The sequence below is a fragment of the Syngnathus acus genome, chromosome 17 (assembly GCF_901709675.1).
Source record: "Syngnathus acus chromosome 17, fSynAcu1.2, whole genome shotgun sequence".
In the NCBI taxonomy this organism is placed as follows: domain Eukaryota; kingdom Metazoa; phylum Chordata; class Actinopteri; order Syngnathiformes; family Syngnathidae; genus Syngnathus; species Syngnathus acus.
In genome coordinates this window covers 565,886-586,569 of record NC_051102.1, presented here as the reverse complement: position 1 = coordinate 586,569, position 20,684 = coordinate 565,886, and the positions used below count along the sequence as shown (strand labels likewise).

The following is a 20,684-nucleotide window of genomic DNA, read 5'->3' as shown; positions in this document are numbered from 1 at the left end:
AGCAGTAGCATTCTGGACCAGTTGCAATTTATGGAGGAGTTTGTGAGGGAGACCGACAAGGATGGAGTTACAATAATCCAGATGAGAGGTGACAAGAGAGTGGACTAGGATAGCAGCGCTGTGTGGAGTCAATGATGAACGGAGGCGATTAATGTTACGGAGGTGAATATAGGCAGAACAGATAGTGTTGTTTATGTGGGTACTGAATGATAGGGTGCTATCAAGGACGACACCCAGGCTCTTTGCCTGAGGGTAAGGGGAAATCGAGGAGGTGTCAATAGTGAGTGTGAAACAGGGTTGTTTGTTGAGAGAAGCTTTGGAACCTATGAAGACTACCTCAGTTTTGTCACTGTTTTGTTTAAGGAAGTTTGAGGTGAACCAGGATTTAATTTTTTGAAGGCACGCACTGAGGGAGGTGGGTGGGAGGCTGGAAGGGGTTTTTGAAGAGACGTAGAGGTGGGTGTCGTCCGTGTAACAGTGAAAATTAATGTTACATTTACGGAAAATCTGACCAAGTGGGAGGAGATAAATGACAAATAGGAGGGGACCAAGGACGGAACCCTGAGGAACACCAGAGGACACGGGGGAGCGGTGAGATGTGAATGATTTTAACTGGTTAACTTGAGAATGGCCGGATAGATAAGAGTGAAACCAGTGCAGGGGTGTGTCAACCAGTCCAATAGAGGCTAGTCTTCCTAAGAGAATGGAGTGAGAGATGGTGTCGAAAGCTGCACTTAAATCAAGAAGAATGAGTATGGATATGAGACCAGAGTCTCCTGCAATCAGGAGATCATTGGTGATTTTAATAAGGGCTGTTTCTGTACTGTGTCGAGGGCGAAAACCGGACTGGAACTGTTCGTATAGATTATTATTAGTGAGGTGGGTGTGGATCTGTGATGCAACGACTTTCTCAAGAATTTTGGAGAGAAATGGCAGGTTGGAGATGGGACGGAAGTTACTGAGGATAGTGGGGTCTCAGCCAGGTTTTTTAAGAGTTGGTGTGACTGTAGCAGATTTGAAAGATAGAGGGACAGAACCAGAGGTGAGGGAAGAATTGATGATGGCAGTAATCAGGGGGAGCAGAGAGGGGAGGGAGGCTAAGACCAGGGAAGAAGGCAGGGGGTCAAGTTGACATGTAGATGGCTTTAAATTTCGAATGAGTTTAGATAGATCAGCAGCAGAGGGAAGTTGGAAGCAGGAAAGAGAGGGGGGGGTGGGATGAGGAAGGAAAGAAGATGAACTGCTAGACATGTTAGGGGTCAGTTGTTGGTGGATAGTGGCTATTTTACTGTCAAAGAAGGACATCAGGGTGTTGCAGTGATCAGTAGAGTAGAGGTGTTGGGGGAGAGAGTCACGGGTGTGGGTTGAATTATTAATTATGGAGAACAGGACTCTTGTGTTCCCCGCACCAGCTGTAATTTTTTCCGCAAAATAGTGTGATCTTGCGGAGGAAATTGCATCCTTATATTGCATTATGTGACTATGGTACAACTGTTTATGAATCGTGAGTCCAGTTTTGCGAGAAAGCCGCTCCAGCTGTCGCCCTTTGGCTTCCAGTTGACGTAGATGAGGGGAGAACCAGGGATCAGAGTAGGGGAAAGAAACAGTTCGGGTTTTGAGGGGGGCAAATGAGTTTAGCAGAGTTTGTAGTCCATCCATCCATCCATCCATCCATCCATCCATCTTCTTCCGCTTATCCGGGGTCGGGTCGCGGGGGCAGCAGCTTCAGGAGGGACTCCCAGACTTCCCTCTCCCCAGCCACTTCATCTAGCTCATCCCGGGGGATCCCAAGGCGTTCCCAGGCCAGCTGAGAGACATAGTCTCTCCAGCGCGTCCTGGGTCGTCCCCGGGGTCTCCTACCGGTGGGACATGCCCGGAACACCTCCCCAGGGAGGCGTCCAGGAGGCATCCTGATGAGATGCCCGAGCCACCTCATCTGGCTCCTCTCAACATGGAGGAGCAGCGACTCTACTCCGAGTCTCTCCCGGATGACCGAACTTCTCACCCTATCTCTAAGGCAGAGCCCGGACATCCTGCGGAGAAAACTCATTTCGGCCGCTTGTATCCGGGATCTCGTTCTTTCGGTCACGACCCATAGCTTGTGACCATAGGTGAGGGTAGGAGCGTAAATCGACCGGTAAATTGAGAGCTTTGCCTTTTGGCTCAGCTCTCTCTTTACCACGACGGACCGGTACAGAGTCCGCATTACTGCCGACGCTGCACCGATCCGCCTGTCGATCTCACGCTCCATCCTCCCCTCACTCGTGAACAAGACCCCAAGATACTTAAACTCCTCCACTTGGGGCAGGATCTCATCCCCGATCCGGAGAGGGCATTCCACCCTTTTCCGATCGAGGACCATGGACTCGGATTTGGAGGTGCTGACCCTCATCCCGACCGCTTCACACTCGCTGCGAACCGCTCCAGTGAGAGCTGGAGATCACGGCCTGAAGAAGCCAACAGCACCACGTCGTCTGCAAAAAGCAGAGACGCGATGCTGAGGTCCCCAAACCGGACACCCTCAACGCCTCGGCTGCGCCTAGAAATTCTGTCCATAAAAATTATGAACAAAATCGGTGACAAAGGGCAGCCTTGGCGGAGTCCAACCCTCACTGGGAACGAATCCGACTTACTGCCGGAAATGTGGACCAAACTCTGGCATCGGTGATACAGGGACCGAACCGCCCTTATCAGTCGGCTCGGTACCCCGTACTCCCGAAGCACCCCCCACAGAACCTCCCGAGGGACACGGTCGAACGCCTTCTCCAAGTCCACAAAACACATGTGGACTGGTTGGGCGAACTCCCATGCACCCTCGAGGATCCTGCTGAGGGTGAAGAGCTGGTCCACTGTTCCACGGCCAGGTCGAAAGCCACACTGTTCCTCCTGAATCCGAGGTTCGACCTCCCGACGGACCCTCCTCTCCAGCACCCCTGAATAGACCTTACCAGGGAGGCTGAGGAGTGTAATTCCCCTGTAATTGGAACACACCCTCCGGTCCCCCTTCTTAAAGAGGGGAACCACCACCCCAGTCTGCCAATCCAGAGGCACTGTCCCCGATGTCCACGCGATGTCGTAGAGACGTGTCAGCCATGACAGCCCCACAACATCCAGAGCCCTTAAGAAATCCGGGCGGATCTCATCCACCCCCGGGGCCTTGCCACCGAGGAGTTTTTTAACTACCTCAGTGACTTCGACCCCAGAGATTGGAGAGTCCGCCTCAGAGTTCCCAGGCCCTGCTTCCACATTGGAAGGCGTGTCGGTGGAATTGAGGAGGTCTTCGAAGTATTCTCTCCACCGAGTTTGTAGTCCATTGTCGTAAGTAGAAACAAGCTGATCCGGGGTGTATGGGGGGGTGATGGTGGGGAGACTGCCAATGGCTGTGGTGAAATCTGCTAAATTGATGTTTTTGATATTGCGGAAGGATATGATACGTGAGTGTTTGATTTTGGACAGAGTGAGACTAAGATTAAAAGAAACTAACAAATGATCAGAGAAGCCTATTCCCAGGTCAACAGAAGAGCAGTTAAAAGGAGTGACACCGGAGCAGCAGACAAGGTCTAAAATATGTCCTTTGGTGTGAGTGGGGAAATCAATGTGTTGTTTAAGTCCAAAGCTGTCCAGGCAGAAGGTAAAATCCTTAGTAAGAATGGTGTTGGAGTTGTCCATGTGGGTATTTAAGTCACCTAGCAGAATGATGTCTGATGAAAGTGAGCAAATGTGAGTGAGGAATGTGGTGAATTCATTAATAAAGTCCTTATTTGGTTTGGGTGGGCGGTAGATATTTGCTAAAATAATTGGTGTGGGTCCATTTAGCTGTAGAGCCGCAGATTCAAAAGAACTGGTCTCTGGCACTAAAACAGACAAGCCCTTCCAAGTCTCACGGCGAAGTATTGCGAGACCTCCTCCTCGACCAGTAAGACGTGGTTTGCACATGTAAACAAACTTGTTGGAGTGAACGAATCACTCAGCGAGTGAATCACTCACTGAGTGATTCGCATTTCCAGTTCACCGCGAGAACGGATCAGTGAGGGAATGAATCCTGGGTTTCCCGTTCGCGAACGAGTCAATGAGTGAACTGCCTTCCTGTGCGTCAACGGATCAGTCAGTGAATATGTTGCGTCTCCTGGCGTGAACTATGTAAGCCAGAATGTAGATTTACGATTAAAAAAAAAAAAAAAAAAAAGCCGGATCAGTGTGTGTGTGGGTGGGGATTCATTGAACGATTCGTTTGAACGAATCTTTTGAGTGAACTGATTCAAACGATTCTGTTCACCTATAAGAACTGGAATGCACATCACCACACGCTTTATTCTGCCAATGGCAACGCAGCTCAACGGCAGCGCACGTCAGTTTGGAGTTTATGTTAGGAGCACTCGTTTTAATGCTTATGTTAGCCCGGCAGGGGTAGCTATTTGCAAAGTGTATCAAGAACCTGAATCGGTGACCGTCAGGTATTAGAATTTAACGCACTTCCTATTAATACATCGAATTGTTTGATTGGAAGATCCAACCAAAATACTATGAGCCAAAAACACATTACCTGTCCAGGTTTACAACAACAACAATAAGAATAAGAATAATAAAAAAATACAATACTTCATTGTGGGCCTACCATTCAGACTGCAGTCTGCAGAATTTCAGCCGTTAATGCAATAATGTATGATTGTGTTTTCAACATGCGATTTATTCTTAGTGTCACTAGATGGCGTGTGTCAAACAGAGATCAGCAAGATAAGGGGTCGCATCTATGTAGAATTTATGAATCGAACCTGCATGCTTTTACCGAAACCGATGCATGCTGTTGAGAAGTAGAACATTTTTATCATAATTATTTTATTGCGGAACATTACAGAGACACAGAAAATAACAATAGATGTGTTTTCCATTATGCTCTCTGACAAACATCTTACTACAAATGGAATCATTCATTGTTGTTCTTTAGTTTTCTTATTATAGTCTGCAATTCTCTATATATTTATTTAGCTTTGGCAATATAGAATTGTAATCCATGCCGGTAAGGCAGTCTAAATTGAATGTTGAGTGAATGGACAGAGAACCATTAAAGCGCTAGGATCCATTGTGAAGTCTTAATAGTCCACAGGTACAGTATTTCCTTAACAATACAATACAGTTCCTTAACAATACAGCAGAACCCGAACACAGTTTAGGACCATATCCACATGAACAAACTGGCAGAGAAGCACTTGAACACCGACAATAGCTGCTTAAGATCTAACACAGATGCTGACTGACCGACATTATGAGTGTGTGATTCAAAGAAAGAATATCGGGGATTGAGTAGTAAATAAATAGAGTGCTCGTCTTTCATGTGCATTAGGTTGGTTGCATGTTTCAAACCTGAGATAAAGGCTGAAAGGGAAGATGTCAAATCATGCCATCTGTTAATCCACAGGTAAACATCGTTCCAGCCACAACAACAGTCAGCATCTGAGTCTGAGCTTAAGGCATCGAGGGTCACAACTTTGACCATTGATACAGCACAGGTAGACACCTATGACAAGGTTAAACGTCGTATTGAGGCTGTTTCGTATACTGATACCGATGGTGCTCCTCAGCCTTGCTATGTGCATATGGCTGCTACTACAACACACAAACATCTCACAAAAGTCCAATAGTAACTTTACCCCGAGGGTTTATGAGTCATCATTAACAGCTTTGAACATGAAAACAAATACAACTGAAACGGCAGACAGCCTGCGTATGCATACGTGTTCTCGCACACACAGTATTACTTGCACACAAACGCACACGTACTAAGATACGACTTGTGTTCTTATAGAGAACATTAGGCTTATAATTAACATTTATGGGAGGGTTGTACAATAAATTAATACTAAGTGAATTGGAGTTTACATATAGGCAATTTAGTCCCTCCCCCCTTACACGCAAAGCACATTCACACACATACCCTCCCATGCAATAAGAGACGCTCATGTGCCATGCTGCATTTTGAAATGAATACGGCAGCACATATTTTCATGTGGAAGCAGCAAGTTCTGGTGGTGGCTGACTTGGTGAGGGGTTGGGGGAAAAGAGGTATTGGTGGATGATACTATGAGGTGGTTCTGTTAAAGCATACCTGGACCACAGGCGAGCAAGAAGCGCACATAAACACACACACCACAAGACAAGTACAATACTGTACATTGATATATGGACATGGTCAATTGGCAGGAGGGTCAAGGGGACACCATTTGCACGAAGGAGAGTGAACAGGGCAGCAGAGCCATGGCTAAGAGAGAAGTGAGGAGGAATGAGGAAGAGAGGAAGAAGAGTGACCCTTGAGGATGATTATGGCGGTACTTGTCTTGTAGGAGATGGCGGTGGTCGTCGACTTAAGTGAGGAGCAAACAGCCAACGAAAGACGGAAGGAGATGGGGAAAAAAGAAAAAAAGAGATTAATCACAGTGTTTGTTAAAGCGCGATAAGGTTATAAATGGAATGTTTGAATATTCTAAAGGTCATAAAATTTGGACGGTTAATGTCACAGAAAACTGTCATCATGCATGCTATCAAATACTAGGACAATAACCATAGAAAATCAAAGTATGATATTACTCATATGAACAATGCACAGCAAAATCTGTTCTCTACATTTAACCTTTTTTTGGGGGGTTTAAGAATATCTTGCATTTTTGATTGGCCCTTACATCTTATGACGCCGTGACGTTGTTCAGCTCTTCTTTTACTCTTGCATGGAAATTAGAAATGTATGAAATACTATTCAAAACATGTCTGTTGACTCAAATTCTATCATGTCAACAGTTTGACTTGGAACCATGTGAACAAAAAAAACTGCTCTGAAAATGGTTAACCAGCATCCTGGAACAATTGAGCTTTAAAAAAAAATGCTCTGTAGAATTTCCCTTGTTTACGAGTTACAGTTGCACAAAATGTTATAGTATTGACTGGAACGTCTGTTTCTGAGAGCAACTAACTCTTTGTAAAAATCCAGGATACCATTTATCATCACTAAATTAGTGACGTGTGCTGAATGAAGCTAATTATCGGCGAGCTAGGCTAATGCCAATACAAGACAGTCAATTGTCATTTCCCCATCACATGGGTCTGCAAAAATGTTTCCTTGCCTCGTAAAGCGCAAAGCTCAGCGTAAAACAAACACCACATAGATTCTTGTAACTCACCTGGGAATGCTCGGAGGGGCCCTATTTGGGCGGCTGGGAGCCTGGGGGCTCTCAGCACTGTTGTTGAAGGGCCCCAGGGGACCTGGACGGTTTGGTGGTGGTGGGGCACCTCGAGGGCCTGGGCGCTGGCCTGCAGACATCCTCCTTGGGGCAGTGGGACTTGGAGGAGGTGATCTACAGTATGGGAGGTTTCCAATGTCAAGACAAAATAGTGCTGCATTTTCTCCAATTGCTTCCAAAAGATTTTTTTTTCTTAGTACCTGCGACCACCGCTTGTTCCCCCAACCCAGGAGTTGTCAACAGGGGGTGGCAGAGGAACGGTGATGGTGGTGGTAGAGATATCCCCAATGATAGCCAAGGCTTCTTTTAGGGCCTGGTGGGTCCTGAGCACCTCATCCCTCCTCTGGGCCTGCTCTTGGGACTCATCCATCAGGGCATTCTGGTCTCCTGCAGAGTACAGCTGGGCCAGCAGGTCTGCATTGATGAACTCTTTCACCTAGTGGTAGAGAGAGGAAATGTAGGTTGAGGATTAAGCTGCAGACTAAAGTGCAAATAAAGTTTAGGAAGTTTGGTCCTTGTTTACATTATTGATCATGAGATGCATGATGGCCTTGGGCATGAGATCCCGGATACACTTGTTAACAATGGCCATGTAGGAGTCGACCAGGTTACGAATAGTTTCTACTTTACGCTCCAGCTGAGGGTCCATGGAGAAGTTATCTGAGGTGGTGGTGGAGGATTCGCTTTCAACCTTTGAGAATTTTGGAAGAAAATAATAAATTAAAATTCAAACCACCCCATGCTGTCAAATTAAATGACAGAGTTTAGATATGACCAAAACACTCAAACATTATGAAAACTGGCACAAAGTAAATGAATGCAGATTACAACGGGTTTTTTTGGGTCGGATATAACAATCACTAAACAAAGGTGTGCTAACCGTGGTGGTCTTCTCAGGGTAGACCCCAGCACGTAATAGAGAAGACTTCCAGCTGTCCACATCATCCTGTGAGTCACAAGCCAGTTCCAGAGTACGATTGTCCTTGTACACATTCCTGGATGCCACGGCAGAACGTGCATAAAAATAAGTCGTTTGTGTCAAAGCACACTTGTGTCAATAAGACCAGTCATAAATCTTAACAAAGTACACACTCAACCAAGTTCTATTAGCTACAAACATTTAATTCAAGTTTAAACTTTGGAGATGAACCAACAGATTTTGCTGTTGTAAAAAAAAAAAAATAAAGTACTCATAATCCAAAACAATTGCTTCAGAACTGGATTTAACTACAATCACTATTTAGTTTAAGAAGCAGAGGTCGCTGACCTTGACTCTGTATTAAAAATGCAGAAAATGTGCTTGCTGGACATGAAACTCTTCTCGACGTCACGGACTTTCAGGTTGTCCAAGGGGAGCATGTACTTTTTCTCTTTCTCCTGTAAACCAGAGCAAGGCCATTTGTTATTGTCTCACTTGTCAATTGCGCAATGACATTTGGGCGCACAATATTCTTGGGTGATGTTGGCAAGGGGCAGGCAAAATTTTGGTTTTGGGGTAGGCGGGGAGTAGACAGGGAGGGGGTGACGGGAGGGAGGAGGAATGGGGGAGAAATGAGAGTGGGAGGTAAAAGTGGGAGTGAGAGGGGGAAGAAAGAAAGAGAGAAGGAGCGCACATGTGGAAGTCATTATAGAGCGGGTCAGGACGCAGTCGTTGTTCACGGTGCGTTATACAAAAGAGAGCTGGTAGCTAAAAGCTGGACCAACTCGGGTGGTCAAGTCAGATGTAGAAAAGCGGCGGAGCCCCACAATGTTGATCTTTTAAGGTGCGAAGCTCAAGCACGGCTGTGGAGACACAAGTGGGCTCATGACCGATGCTTTACGTTCATCATTTTTATAATTTATCCTCACCTCTTGTCTTTGATTTGATTTTTTTTTTTTTTACTTTTATCCCTCCCTCTCTGCCTTACTCAGTAGTTTTTCAATATTTTTTCTTTCCATTCCAGAGGGGCCCACTTCCTGCCTGATTTTTTTGGGGGAAGAAGGCGGGAGAGAGCAAGATTAAATGACAGCCTGGCGTTAAAATTCAACATCTGGTAGTGCTTAGCGGCGCTTGGAAAAGCAGAGGAGGAGGAGTGTGTTTGAGGTTAGAGAGAGACGGCGGGGCGAAGGAGGGAAGACTGAGTGGGAGAAAAAGTACCAAACTGGATTTGGAGATTCGCTGATGGGCCGAGAAGTAATGGTAAATTCTCGCATATTTGAATTGAAATGAAAGAGGATAGCGGGAGAAGACTAAAAGTCAGTTGAGCCATTCCGGGTTGTATTTCCAAAGGGGTCACCGCATTCCATATATGGTCACGCTGGTCCCCTCCCTCTTCCTCTTGCTTCCTCTCTCCTTCTCACTCACCCCTCTTTCCCTCTTTTTTGAAATATCCCCTCCCTGAACGTGCAGCCAGTCTGTCCCAGTCGTCTGGAGCGAATATGCCACGTCAGGACTGGATACTCAAAATGGACCGTGAGGGGACCAGAGGTGCAGACAGACCTCTACTGACAAAATAAAGCCACCCACCTAAAAGATGTGACAACTCTGCCGAGCCAATTGAGCGTTTAAGCGTTTTTGGTTGATGGGATGCTCAGTGCCAACATGGGAGGGCGCAGACGACACGAGCCGGCTGAAGCAACTGGAATGGCAGAAAACAGCAAAAAGGCCTGACACCATACTCCGGCTCCGTCCACCCAGTGTTCAGACTACCTGTTCATTGTCATACTGGTGTACAGTAGTCTGCACATTGGTTAGACTGGGCATGGACCTTCTTCTGTCAGTCTGTCTGTCTTTCCGTATGTGTGTGTGGGTGTCTGTCTCCAAGCTACTTCTCCGTTTTCCATGCTGTACTTTTTAACTGAATTAATGTATATTTTGACCTCACATCTCCTTTTTCATTAATTTAGGGCTAATAAACATTAATCTGTTAACTCTTTCAGGAAATGGACATGAGGGTTAACATCTGGCTACTGCGTGATAATAGTCGAGTGTTGATATTCCAAACAGTTTTAGGAGAGATGAATGTGCAGGCTCGTAGCCTAGCAGTCTGAGAAAGAGGTGGGGGGGGCCTGCAAAGCATCAAACAAGAGCCAAAGGAGAGAGGGACAATCAATCAAGTGGAGCTTGAAAATACAGTCAGACTCAAACAAAATGATTTCAGTGGGTGGCTAAAATGAACTTGGGTGATTTCACATAAAAGCACATGGATTTCTCGGGCACCAATGAGCTTAGTAGCCTAGCAAAGAGAATTTTGTACCATACTCAGAATTTAGAAGTCCATTGATAGTTCTTTAGAAAGTTTGTAGAATACTGAAAGAGTTCACGTAACTGTTTATACTTTGTTCATGAAGGAGTCTTCCTTTCTATTGAGTTTTAAAATGTGGTGTTTCTCCTAACAGAATTTTTAAAGGCTGATGTTCTACAAGAATTTTCAGTTCCAATGCCAACCACACCAAGTGGAGACAAACACATGCATGTGTATGTGACTGTCCAAAGTTCACAGAGTGTAAAACAGAGATATACAAGGCCAAGCTGGTAGAGTCTATAATTTCCTGCATTGCCACACTTAGGTATCAAATAACAATCTGAAGCCGCAATGCTGCGAAGCCTGCGTCCATATATTTGGAGTGTCTGTGAGTGAACATGTGGTTGAGATTGGGTTGTATCCAAATTTGCAAAGATGAAACAAATGTCTGAATTCCCAGTGCGGGGAAAAAAGAACTTATGGAACGTCAAAGAAAACCATGTCATACTTCCACATGTGAGACTATTTTAATACTCAATGATACTTTCACAAAAAGCCGATTTAACATAGTGCCAATAAATAACGGCATTCTGTTTTTTTTGTAAAGAATGTTATTATTCTAGCTCTGCATCACAATCTGAAGAGGTTGCAGTGTGTCCGCCTATCTACACTTGCTGTGCAGAATCTCCTCCAACCTGTACAGCAGGCACAGACAGGCAGATAGGCAACAGCCAGCCAGCCAAGGGAGGCATCCAAGCATCTGGCTTGAGTCATTGCTGCTATTTCGACTATACTGTAATTACAGATGGAAATCATTAAATACACTTTTTAACTCAGATGTGAGTCATTTTATTTCAGGCATGTGCCATATTGTACTTACATACTTTTAGGATTTTAAAATGGGTCACTGGGGATCATTGGAAGCTCGAAATGCATCATCGTTGTGTGTCCACCTCAGCGGCGACGAAATATAGCCTTTGCCAAATAAATGTTTTGTCCACTGATTGACCTCCATCACCTTTGTGTTACGACACCATTTTAGCGCTACGATGTCCCCACCCCCACACATTTGATCAAATATGTCACCTCATCGTCCTTGAACCAGGAGAGGCTCTCAGCAGTAAGCACAAACCAATACTCCTTGGCTCCTCCCTTCATGATGCTGATGTTGTTTATGGTCAGCCAGCCTTTACGAATGACCTGAAGAGGGCAAGAGGGTCAAACGTTGTAATGAAAAAAAGAAACTCATTATTAAAAATGAAAAGCTGGAAGACAAGAAAAGGGATGAAGGACACAAGCTCTTCATTTGCTTGTAATTGCAATGAAATGTGCGCCGTGCTAATGGTTAACTGTGTCAATGTGTGTTTGTGACTGTACAGCAGAGCACATTCAAAGAGGGTGTGTTCCTCACAAGAAAAAGCTGTGTGAGCTTATTATTAAGTCATCCTTGTGTTAAGTGCTTCAGACAAACAATAGGACAAGAATTGTGTGTGTTAACTGTGTTAGTGACCCCACAAGGCCTGCGTAAACACGCCTGCAGGCACAGGGCCAAAGTGGTTATTGCTGTCAGTCTAGCAAGACACACTAAGGAGGTTACCCAAATCATTTCAAAGCTGCTACTGCTGTCATTGGCCTATATGAGAAAGCTGCAGCAACACTCTGTGGACATAAGTCTTGCGACACAGTTTTTGTAGGTGTCCCAATACCTTTGCCCATTTGCATGACATATGTCAGATATTTTAATCAGCCCAATTCTTGGATATTTGTTTATTAGGCACTGCCTTATCGTCTGTGAGATTTGCTGGGTGAGAGTGTTAGACAGCAAATTATTATTTGGTAATATCTTACAATCAGGCCTGATGCAGGAGGAGAGGAGGCCTGCAACAAGGACCAATGGGGGGCTTTTAGAATAGAATAGAATAGAATAGAATAGAATAGAATAGAATAGAATAGAATAGAATAGAATTGAATTGAATTGAATTGAAATTAGTCCTGTAATGAGGAAATTCATTTCGGCAATTCATATAGTACTCTCTTAAACTTAAAATTAACTTCTAGAGCAGGGGTGGCCAACCAGTCAGAGACTAAGAGCCACATTTTTTACTGTGTCATCGCAAAAAGCCACATCATCCCCCCCCCACACACACACACAAGCGTTACGGTCTCTGAGTGGTTTGTAAATCTTTGGAAAAACTGCATTTGCTTTTCTGCCTGACTTTTCAAAGTGACCAACCTGTGCTTGCGAAGTTCAGTCCCTTTTGGAAATTCCTGGTCGATATTAGGATGGACTGAGCTGAAGTGACGCTGAAGATTTGAAGCTTTGAAATGCGCTAATGATGCCTGACATATAAGGCAGAATGGCTTGCCATTACGTTCAACAAAAAAAATATAAACTCTCCCACTCTGTTAAAAACGTCCTGTGTTCTTCTTCATAATTTCGTTTGGCTGTGCTTTTTTTCCCTGCCATTTTGAGAGCGAACTTGAAACAAATTATTTACAACTCAAATGATCGCGCGCATTTGTCATCATTTAGAGCTGTGGTCCCCAACCACCGGGCCGCGGACCGGTACCGGTCCGTGGGTCACTTGGTACCGGGCCGCCAAGCCGCACAGAAAAAAAACCGTTTTTTTTATCGACGATCAATTAATTCAGGTCAAGACGCTCGTCCCGGTCACGTGACATGTTTCCCCAGTCGAGCCCGCAAAGTTAGCAAAAATGAGTAAGAATTTATTTTGAAAAATATAAAAAAATCTGCCGATTATTTCCTAATTACATCCGTCGGTGCATGTGTGTCTCTTGACAGGTTAATTCGGTCAAGACGTTCGTCCCGGTCACGTGACATGTCACCCCAGTAGAGCCCGCGAAGCTAGCAAAAATGAGCAATGTTTGGAAAGCTTCTTCGGAAAGGGAAAAAAGCCCACTAAGGAGACGGAAGAAGAAGAGGCTACGACTTCTAAGAAAAGGAAAGCTGCATTTAAAAGAAAATTTCAGGAGTCCTACTTAAAATATGGATTTATCGCCACAGGTGTCTTTGACGCGCCAAGCCCAGTACGCACAATATGTGGCGACAGGCTAGCTAACGAGGCAATGAAGCCTTCAAAACTGCTTCGGCACATGGAGACCAAGCATTCCGCATTAAAAGACAAACATTTGGAATTATTTTAAAGAACAGAAACGTGAACAAGAAGGACATTGTCTCCAATTACGCCTCGATGGGACCGGCTCATTTCTGAGAAACAAGCTCAGTGCTCCCACTAATTCAACGTAATGGTGAGTTTTATTTTTATGTGGTTTATATTTGGTTTTATGCCAGTCGTATCATTTTATTTCATCGTATTTATATATTTATTATAAATGTATTTATTTATATAAAGGCCGGTCCGCGAAAATATTTCTGACACGTAACCGGTCCGTGGCGCAAAAAAGGTTGGGGACCACTGATTTAGAGTACGTCATTCTTCTTCTTCTTCTTTTCAACTCAAACCGATTCAACTGGTCAGCGCGCCACCTAGGGTGAATAAATGGCAGCGCCAGCCAAGCATTTTGACGCTTGTCATGTGAAATCTCCTGAAGAGCCACATGAAACCAGCCAAAGAGCCGCATGCGGCTCGCGAGCCGCGGGTTGGCCACCGCTGTTCTAGAGGATTTAATCCAGTTAGGTCAAGTTGCTATGAAGGCAACAGTAGCAGAGAGCACCATACTTTGGGTAAATGCGTTATTGCAGGCACAAAGGATATTGCATAGCAGAACCCACAATGAGCAATACTCACCAACAGACACCCAAAAGAGGGCAGCTGACATTCTCACTAAAGGATGGGGATGAAATGCAAAGTGGCACCTTGATGACACAGGAGGGGTTCAAACAAAGGGAAAGGTCTCAACAACAACACTGATGTTGATGGTGGTGGCAAAAAGCAAATCCCATGTGATTCGTAGAAACTGAAATAATAAGGCTAAACAAAAGCTGTCCAGTTAAAGACATAATGTAGTATAGTGCAAAATAACACACACACATCTAAAAAAGAAAATAAATGCATATATGTTGTGTAAAATACAGCAGATGAAATCCAAGAAGAAAATATATGATAACATTTCCATGTTTTTCTGTCAATTAAGTGGCCATCCTACCCTATATGTTGAAGAAATCCCTCACCTGATTTGTTGCTGAACTTTGACTCTTGTTAGTCTGACTGCTTCTCTGCTGCGCACTGCAAAGTAGAAGTGGATGAAAGCGACAATAAAGAGAGTGATCGAATCTTTTTTACTGTCTAACTTGCACAATTCCTATTAAAGGAGAAGTCAACCCAAACACAAGAGGCAAGTTTACCCCTACACCATCAGAGACGCCCAAAGGCGGCCATTTTGGCACTTGCTGTTGACTGAAAATGACATCACAGTTTCACAACCAATCACGGCTCACAATTTCTCTGAAGCGGAGTCGTGATTGGTTGACAGCAAGTGACAAAATAGCTGCCCTCTGAGATGGATAAAAAACAGGGGAATTGTGCTGCATAAGTCAGAATGCTCAAACGCAACATTAATCAGAATGCCGCGGTTAGACTAGTGGGCCCACATACAACATTTAATTGTAAAGAAAATGTTGGGGTTGACTTCCTCTTTAAGGCTGATGTAAATCTGTACAGTGCGAGTCTTTACTTTGCAAAGCCAATGAAGTCCTCATGGTTAGTGTTGATGTAAGAGAGCTGAATGTCTATCATCAGCAGAACCTGAAACAATAAAAGAGACTCATTTGTTTAGGCTTTCTAAGGAATAATGACATTTATTTGTACATAGTGAGGTTAGTTAGGTTAGCAAGCTATGGATCACAAAACAAATCATGTTGTTACCTGTTCCTTCGCTCGACTTTCTCTGTCTCGGATATGAGAAGTCACAATTCTCTCTGTTTCCTCACGAAGCATTGGGAAACATTCCAACTGTAAACACATAACACACAGCATGTCATTATTTCCATCTAATGACTGCTGATAAAGCACTTTTTTTTTTCTAAACCTGTCATCCCTGTTTTGGGTTCAAATTAAAATTTCAGTCTTTATGTTGTGGACAAACTGCATTACGGCAGAGTATAGAAATGTATGAATCACCTTGTTGGAACACTGGCGTACAGTGTTGATGAGTTCCTGGATGACCATATCCACACACTTGACACAAGGCTCCTTTAACTTGATGATCTGTTTCTTCACAATAGCTTCAAACGCCATGTCTGGAGTGAACAGCCCCGTCCTGCCACCCAACAATAGACAGAGGAAAAAAAATCAAATGTGTCTTTCAAAAATGTGGCTGCAGGAGAAACCAAAGAGAAAATGAAGCTCCCCATGGAAATTATATTTTTAGGTGTCTGGCTTGCACCTGATTCCGTGGATGTTCTTGATGGCATAACTGATCTCACGACGCATCTCCTTCTCATCACACTCCATCTACAAAGAATATTCAGACGGGTCCAGCGTGTGACTGACTGCCATTAAACAAAAAGCTCGAACGGTATGGCTGGAGCCATGTGTGGCACAAAGAACAAGGAGAGAAATGATTTTAAAAGAATATTAATAACTTCCGTTCAGCTTGGCATTCAGTGTAATCATTTTGTCAAGGAATTACACAAGCAACCTTGTGGGAGTTAGAGCATCCAATCTTTTTCAAAAAGAAAAATCTCAAGGACTTTTTATAGCCCGAGCAAAGTAATAAAAAAAAACATGCAATTAAAACACAAGGTGACAAAAAATATGAACATCTAATATTGTTTACCATCATTGTTTTATTCCAATGAATAAAGGTTACCTTGACCAGTTCAAAAGGGAAACGCTCATGGAAGATGCGGTTTATTTTGGCTCCACCTGACAGCTCCACCGTGTCCACCTGGTCTCCTGACCCCTCGATCCTCTTCTCAAAGTCCACAGAGAACTGCTGCACCATCCTGAGGGAAAAAAATGCATGAGCAGCAGTAGCGAACGTATCCTGTATAGACGGATTTTTTTTTGTCCATTAATAATATGATGGAAGTTATTTCATCTGTACTGACTGCAACAGCTGCTTGGTTTTGCGGGATGGGTCATCTGGTCGGTATCCCCGGTATTCCTCGGCCTCCTTGTCCAGGGCCAACAGCTGGGACTGCAGTTTACTGCGAAAGGCTGGCAGGGTGTCTCGGATGTGGTTGGTCAGTTGCTATGGGAACATCATTACATGAATATTCATTTTCAAAATGTTGTACATGTTTCTGGTCAACAATGTATATACAATAAAGATTTGATTTGTCTTGCATTCCCCACAATGATGCCTCATACAACGGTAGTGAGAAAACAAATCTAGGCCAGCATCTTATTAATCATGCAAAGTGCAATGCAATTAAATCTATGATCACCTCATTGAGCACTTTCTGCAGACGCGGGGTGCCCATTTTGTCCGCCATGTGTCTGTACGACGGATGAGAAAAAAAGAACTTTCTCTCTGCCTCCAGAGCTGCTTTGATATCTTTCTTCCCATCGATGTCCTTCTGACTGCGGTTCACCACACCAATGTAGCCTGAAAACAAAAACACACAAATTGGACAAAATAATGACTGAGCCAGGAGGGGTGAGAGAGATTTTTAAAAAAGAAAAAAAAGTAGCTTGGGTTGTGTGAAGGTCGTTGCTAACAAACCTCTTCTCAGTGGCAGCAACTTGTTCTCCAGCACATCACGGGCATCTGTGCCCTCGTCCATCAAGTCCAGTTTAGTGATCACCCCTATAGTCCTCAGACCTGTAGGACAAAATTAAACACGGCCTTGTTCAAAAAAAAAATCTGCTCCTCATCATCATTTATATTTTTCCGTTTAGATAGCACAGTATAAGACAAGGTTATCATCGTTAAAGACAACTAAAATTAGGGCAAAAATAAAAAAACATTTTTAAAAATGCTTTGAAAATCCAAAATTTGAATGGAAGAGAAACTTCAATTTACATTTATAACACTGACTAAAATGCTATGGTTAAAGCGTAATACTCCTCCATTTTTGACAATTCCTATTATAAATGAGCTTTAAAAGTTTATTTTCGATTTATTTATTTTGGTATTGACGATTGATGCACTCAATAAACACTTCATGACCCCCCCCTCACTTCTTCATCCGTATCCGCCTCCTCTTCTCGTTCATTCTTTTTTTATGTCCTTCTTTCCTGGCCTCACCTTGAGGATCAACATCCTTTGCCAGTTTAAGGGCATCCGAGTTAGCGAGATCAGTATTGGCCGGAGTGACGGCCAAAACAAGGCAGCTCTCCCTGGTGATGAACTGCATGATCATCTCCCGGATTTGCTGCTCGATGTCAACAGGCTGGTCTCCAACCGGCACCTTGGTGATCCCCGGCAAGTCGATGAGAGTCAAGTTGAGCACTGTTCAGCAGGAAAAGATAAGAACAAGACATTTGGAACACCTGCTGAAAGTCTTCCAAGATGGTTTGCAATATCAACACATATACTTTCAAATACATCAATTCAATATGCAATATGAAAATGCAATACAACAACCTTCGTCTTAGACTAACTATTATTGACTTGACCATTGTAAAGCAAGAAATGTATTATTAAAACCGATGAGGTACAATTACTCTCTTATTCATTCTAAATGAAGTGTGACTTCAAATCAGGTACCATTTAGTGCACCCTCATAAGTGCACTTAATTGAGGTCAATCTTAACGCACTCTTTTATCACCACCTTTCCATTCATGACAACAAAAGACTAATCAGGGCTGCGTGACAGTCCTCTATATTTGTACTGTTGAATCAAGAAATCTTCAAAATAAAAAAAAGACGAGAGCACGAGTTGGATGACTCATAGCGCAGTCAACAATGCCGTAAGTAGTGAAATTGAAGGAATTGTGGTTTCGCACCATTTGGGGAATACACGCGTAAGTTGATGGGAACAGGAGATATGCCTTTGTTGGCACCGGTAACGCGGTCCGTCTCGGCTTCAATCTCCTGGCGAACCTCATCGAAATCTGTGAACTTCTTTCCTTTGCAGTGGAGAAATTCAGCCCATTCTGCGAAGACCGAGACCGATTGGTGGTGAGGGAGCCGTGTGTGAGAGGGAAAGATTGTCAGAGCGAGAGCAGGGAATAGAAAAAAAATGGCAGCATATAAATGACAAAAAGGGGGAGGGGGCGTGCATTTGTCATTTTGTGAGTGTGCCAGCAGCATGTATGCGTGCATAAATGTGTGGGAACCCACCTGCAGAAGCGCTGATAAGCTGCAGAACCAGGGGCCTGCGAGTGACGATACCAGATCCACGGGGCAGAAAGTCCCTGTGGACATCAGAATGCATCATGTCAACACCAAATATCTTTAGAATGAACTCCTGCATTTCTGAGTTTTAGGCAAGAGGCATCCACCCATTCACACTCACATTCACACCACCGCAGAGTGGGAAGTGAACCCACGCAGCCTGCCTGGAAGTTAGTTGAGTGAACCACGCAAGAATACAAGACATCATTTATACCTCTCTGACAATGTCAATCAATATTGAGAATCATTACATTAATAAAAGCAGACAGAAAGAAAATTGTCATGTGAAGAATTAGAGAAAAAAATGTACAAAAATGTTGTTTATGTAATCTAACAGGAGTGGGCCAAGCTGGTGCTGCTGCTGCATCCTAAATGTAAATCCAGCATGGCTCTCGTAGTCACAAGATTGATCGTGGTGGGTGTGGTTAACGCACTTTCAACCTGTGCTGTCTCTATGCTGACTGTGAATGCTTTGAGCTCTGTAGGCCACAAGAGATTGGTCCCCATAGGCTTCTTATGTCACAAGGTCAAGAGATTATCCTATTTGCCGCGCTCAATTTTACCTGCCCACAAAGTTCTCCAGCACGGAGCTTTTTCCTGCACTCTGGCCGCCCACCACTGCGATTTGCGGCAGGTCCAGGTTGCATGCCTGGCCAATGGAGCTGAATGCATCTTGCAGCTTGTTGACCAGCGGGATCAACTCCTCCATGCCACGGTTTCCCATGGTGCCTTTGGACGGAGGGATCAGCGATTGGAGAGAGAAAGAGAGAGAGAGAGCTCCAGAGAAGCAGCCAGGGGGCAGATAGAAAGAGAATGAGAGAGAGAGAGAGAGAGAGAGAGAGAGAGAGAGAGAGAGAGAGAGAGAGAGAGAGAGAGAGAGAGAGAGGAGGGGGATGTGACGCTGCTATATTAGTCCAGGATACCGCGGTGCTTGTTGATGTAGTAAAGTCATCTAGCCACACGTTGCCCTGAGCCAAGAGAGGGTCGAACTGACTGCAGAAGAGGGGAGGACTGCAAGAAAGAAAGAGGGGGGAGAGAGAGAGAGAGGTAGAAAAGAAAGATATGAACAGAAAGGGACAGACAAATGCGCAGTTGCTTACCACCACCACCACCATCCCCCCCCATTTCTCCTCCACACACGCACACTCACGCGTAACGAGAGGCCTATCGATTCAAGGGCATTCGTTGGATGACGCTCTATATCTTTTCATTCATCAAGCTCATGCATCCTGCAAGGCCACATATGCCTCAAACGCCAAGTGAAGTGCCTTCATCAGCATGCGCACCTCGTCAAATTGTTATGAAGGCGTTTACAAGTGACCACTGCGAGTCAGCTTACCTCGCCTCAGGACCTCCTCGGTGTCGCTGTCCAGTGCTGAAAGGACGCTCAGCTCAGGAGGCGAAGAGGCTGCGAGCCTGCCTGCACGATTACACAAACGGCGCCACTTGCTATGGCGGCACTACGACGGCGAGATGTGCGCCTCCTGCGCATTAATGCTACTCTCCGGGCTGTGTTTCGTCACGCTCGGGGCCCCAATGTCTATCAGCGGGCTATCATTGCGGGCACAAATTCGCCGTCGACAGATTAATCATTTTACCCTTCTCTCTCCCTCTCTCTGCCAGAATCGCAGAGCGTCGCCTCTATGCAGCATATCGACGCGGCGCTGAGCCAATGAGAAACGTCGAGAAGGGAGGAGGCGCGGAGCGGCGCCTTCTGGTTGGCTGGGAAGGTGCAGGTTAGCACTACCTGAGTCCGCCCCCTGTTTACATCCGTGCGACTGGCTTGGCTTGTGAGTCATGCGGCACCGCTGCACACCGCCGCAACACGGGACGAGCAAAAAGCAGCTCGAGTATATTGTAGTAGGTTACTTACAAATGCACCAGCAGTGTGTTGAAATAGCACTAGAGGGCAGCAGCAACCTGCCTGGAGCCGGTCGGTAACTGGTTTTCTGGTTGGTGTTG

At 44.8% G+C, this 20,684-nt stretch overlaps 1 protein-coding gene across 6 annotated transcripts; it reads right to left on the bottom strand.

Moving 5' to 3' along the window:
- Window positions 1–4,815: 4,815 nt before the first annotated feature.
- Window positions 4,816–20,396, bottom strand: dnm3b (dynamin 3b). 6 transcript variants are annotated; one of them, XM_037276956.1, is made up of 22 exons: window positions 20,062–20,387; window positions 19,591–19,733; window positions 19,286–19,499; window positions 18,669–18,742; window positions 18,332–18,481; window positions 17,630–17,833; window positions 17,105–17,203; window positions 16,827–16,987; window positions 16,488–16,630; window positions 16,247–16,382; window positions 15,821–15,888; window positions 15,556–15,694; window positions 15,301–15,387; window positions 15,110–15,180; window positions 14,607–14,661; window positions 11,540–11,653; window positions 8,497–8,606; window positions 8,110–8,224; window positions 7,753–7,920; window positions 7,430–7,665; window positions 7,170–7,343; window positions 4,816–6,358 (listed from the first exon to the last, which is right to left on the bottom strand). In XM_037276956.1, exons 3-22 carry the CDS (start codon window positions 19,444–19,446, stop codon window positions 6,316–6,318), a joined length of 2,508 nt encoding a protein of 835 aa, XP_037132851.1. In that variant the 5' UTR covers window positions 19,447–19,499; window positions 19,591–19,733; window positions 20,062–20,387; the 3' UTR covers window positions 4,816–6,315. The 6 variants fall into 6 exon arrangements, 5 of the variants coding, with proteins under 5 accessions (XP_037132851.1, XP_037132850.1, XP_037132853.1 ...); XM_037276955.1 differs by having other exon boundaries at window positions 19,286–19,733; XR_005100945.1 differs by lacking the exons at window positions 4,816–6,358; window positions 7,170–7,343; window positions 7,430–7,665; window positions 7,753–7,920; window positions 8,110–8,224 and adding an exon at window positions 14,224–14,291 and having other exon boundaries at window positions 19,286–19,733; window positions 20,062–20,395.
- Between the last annotated feature and the right edge of the window lie 288 nt (window positions 20,397–20,684).

Bases quoted from the DNA above. Each gene is read 5' to 3' on its own strand.
- dnm3b (XM_037276955.1), bottom strand. From the start codon at position 19,446: ATGGGAAACCGTGGCATGGAGGAGTTGATCCCGCTGGTCAACAAGCTG. The intron at 16,988-17,104 runs GTTTGTTAGCAA...TTTTGTTTTCAG, and splicing joins GTTGCTGCCACTGAGAAGAG to GCTACATTGGTGTGGTGAAC. The intron at 7,344-7,429 runs GTACTAAGAAAA...CCCATACTGTAG, and splicing joins GGAACAAGCGGTGGTCGCAG to ATCACCTCCTCCAAGTCCCA.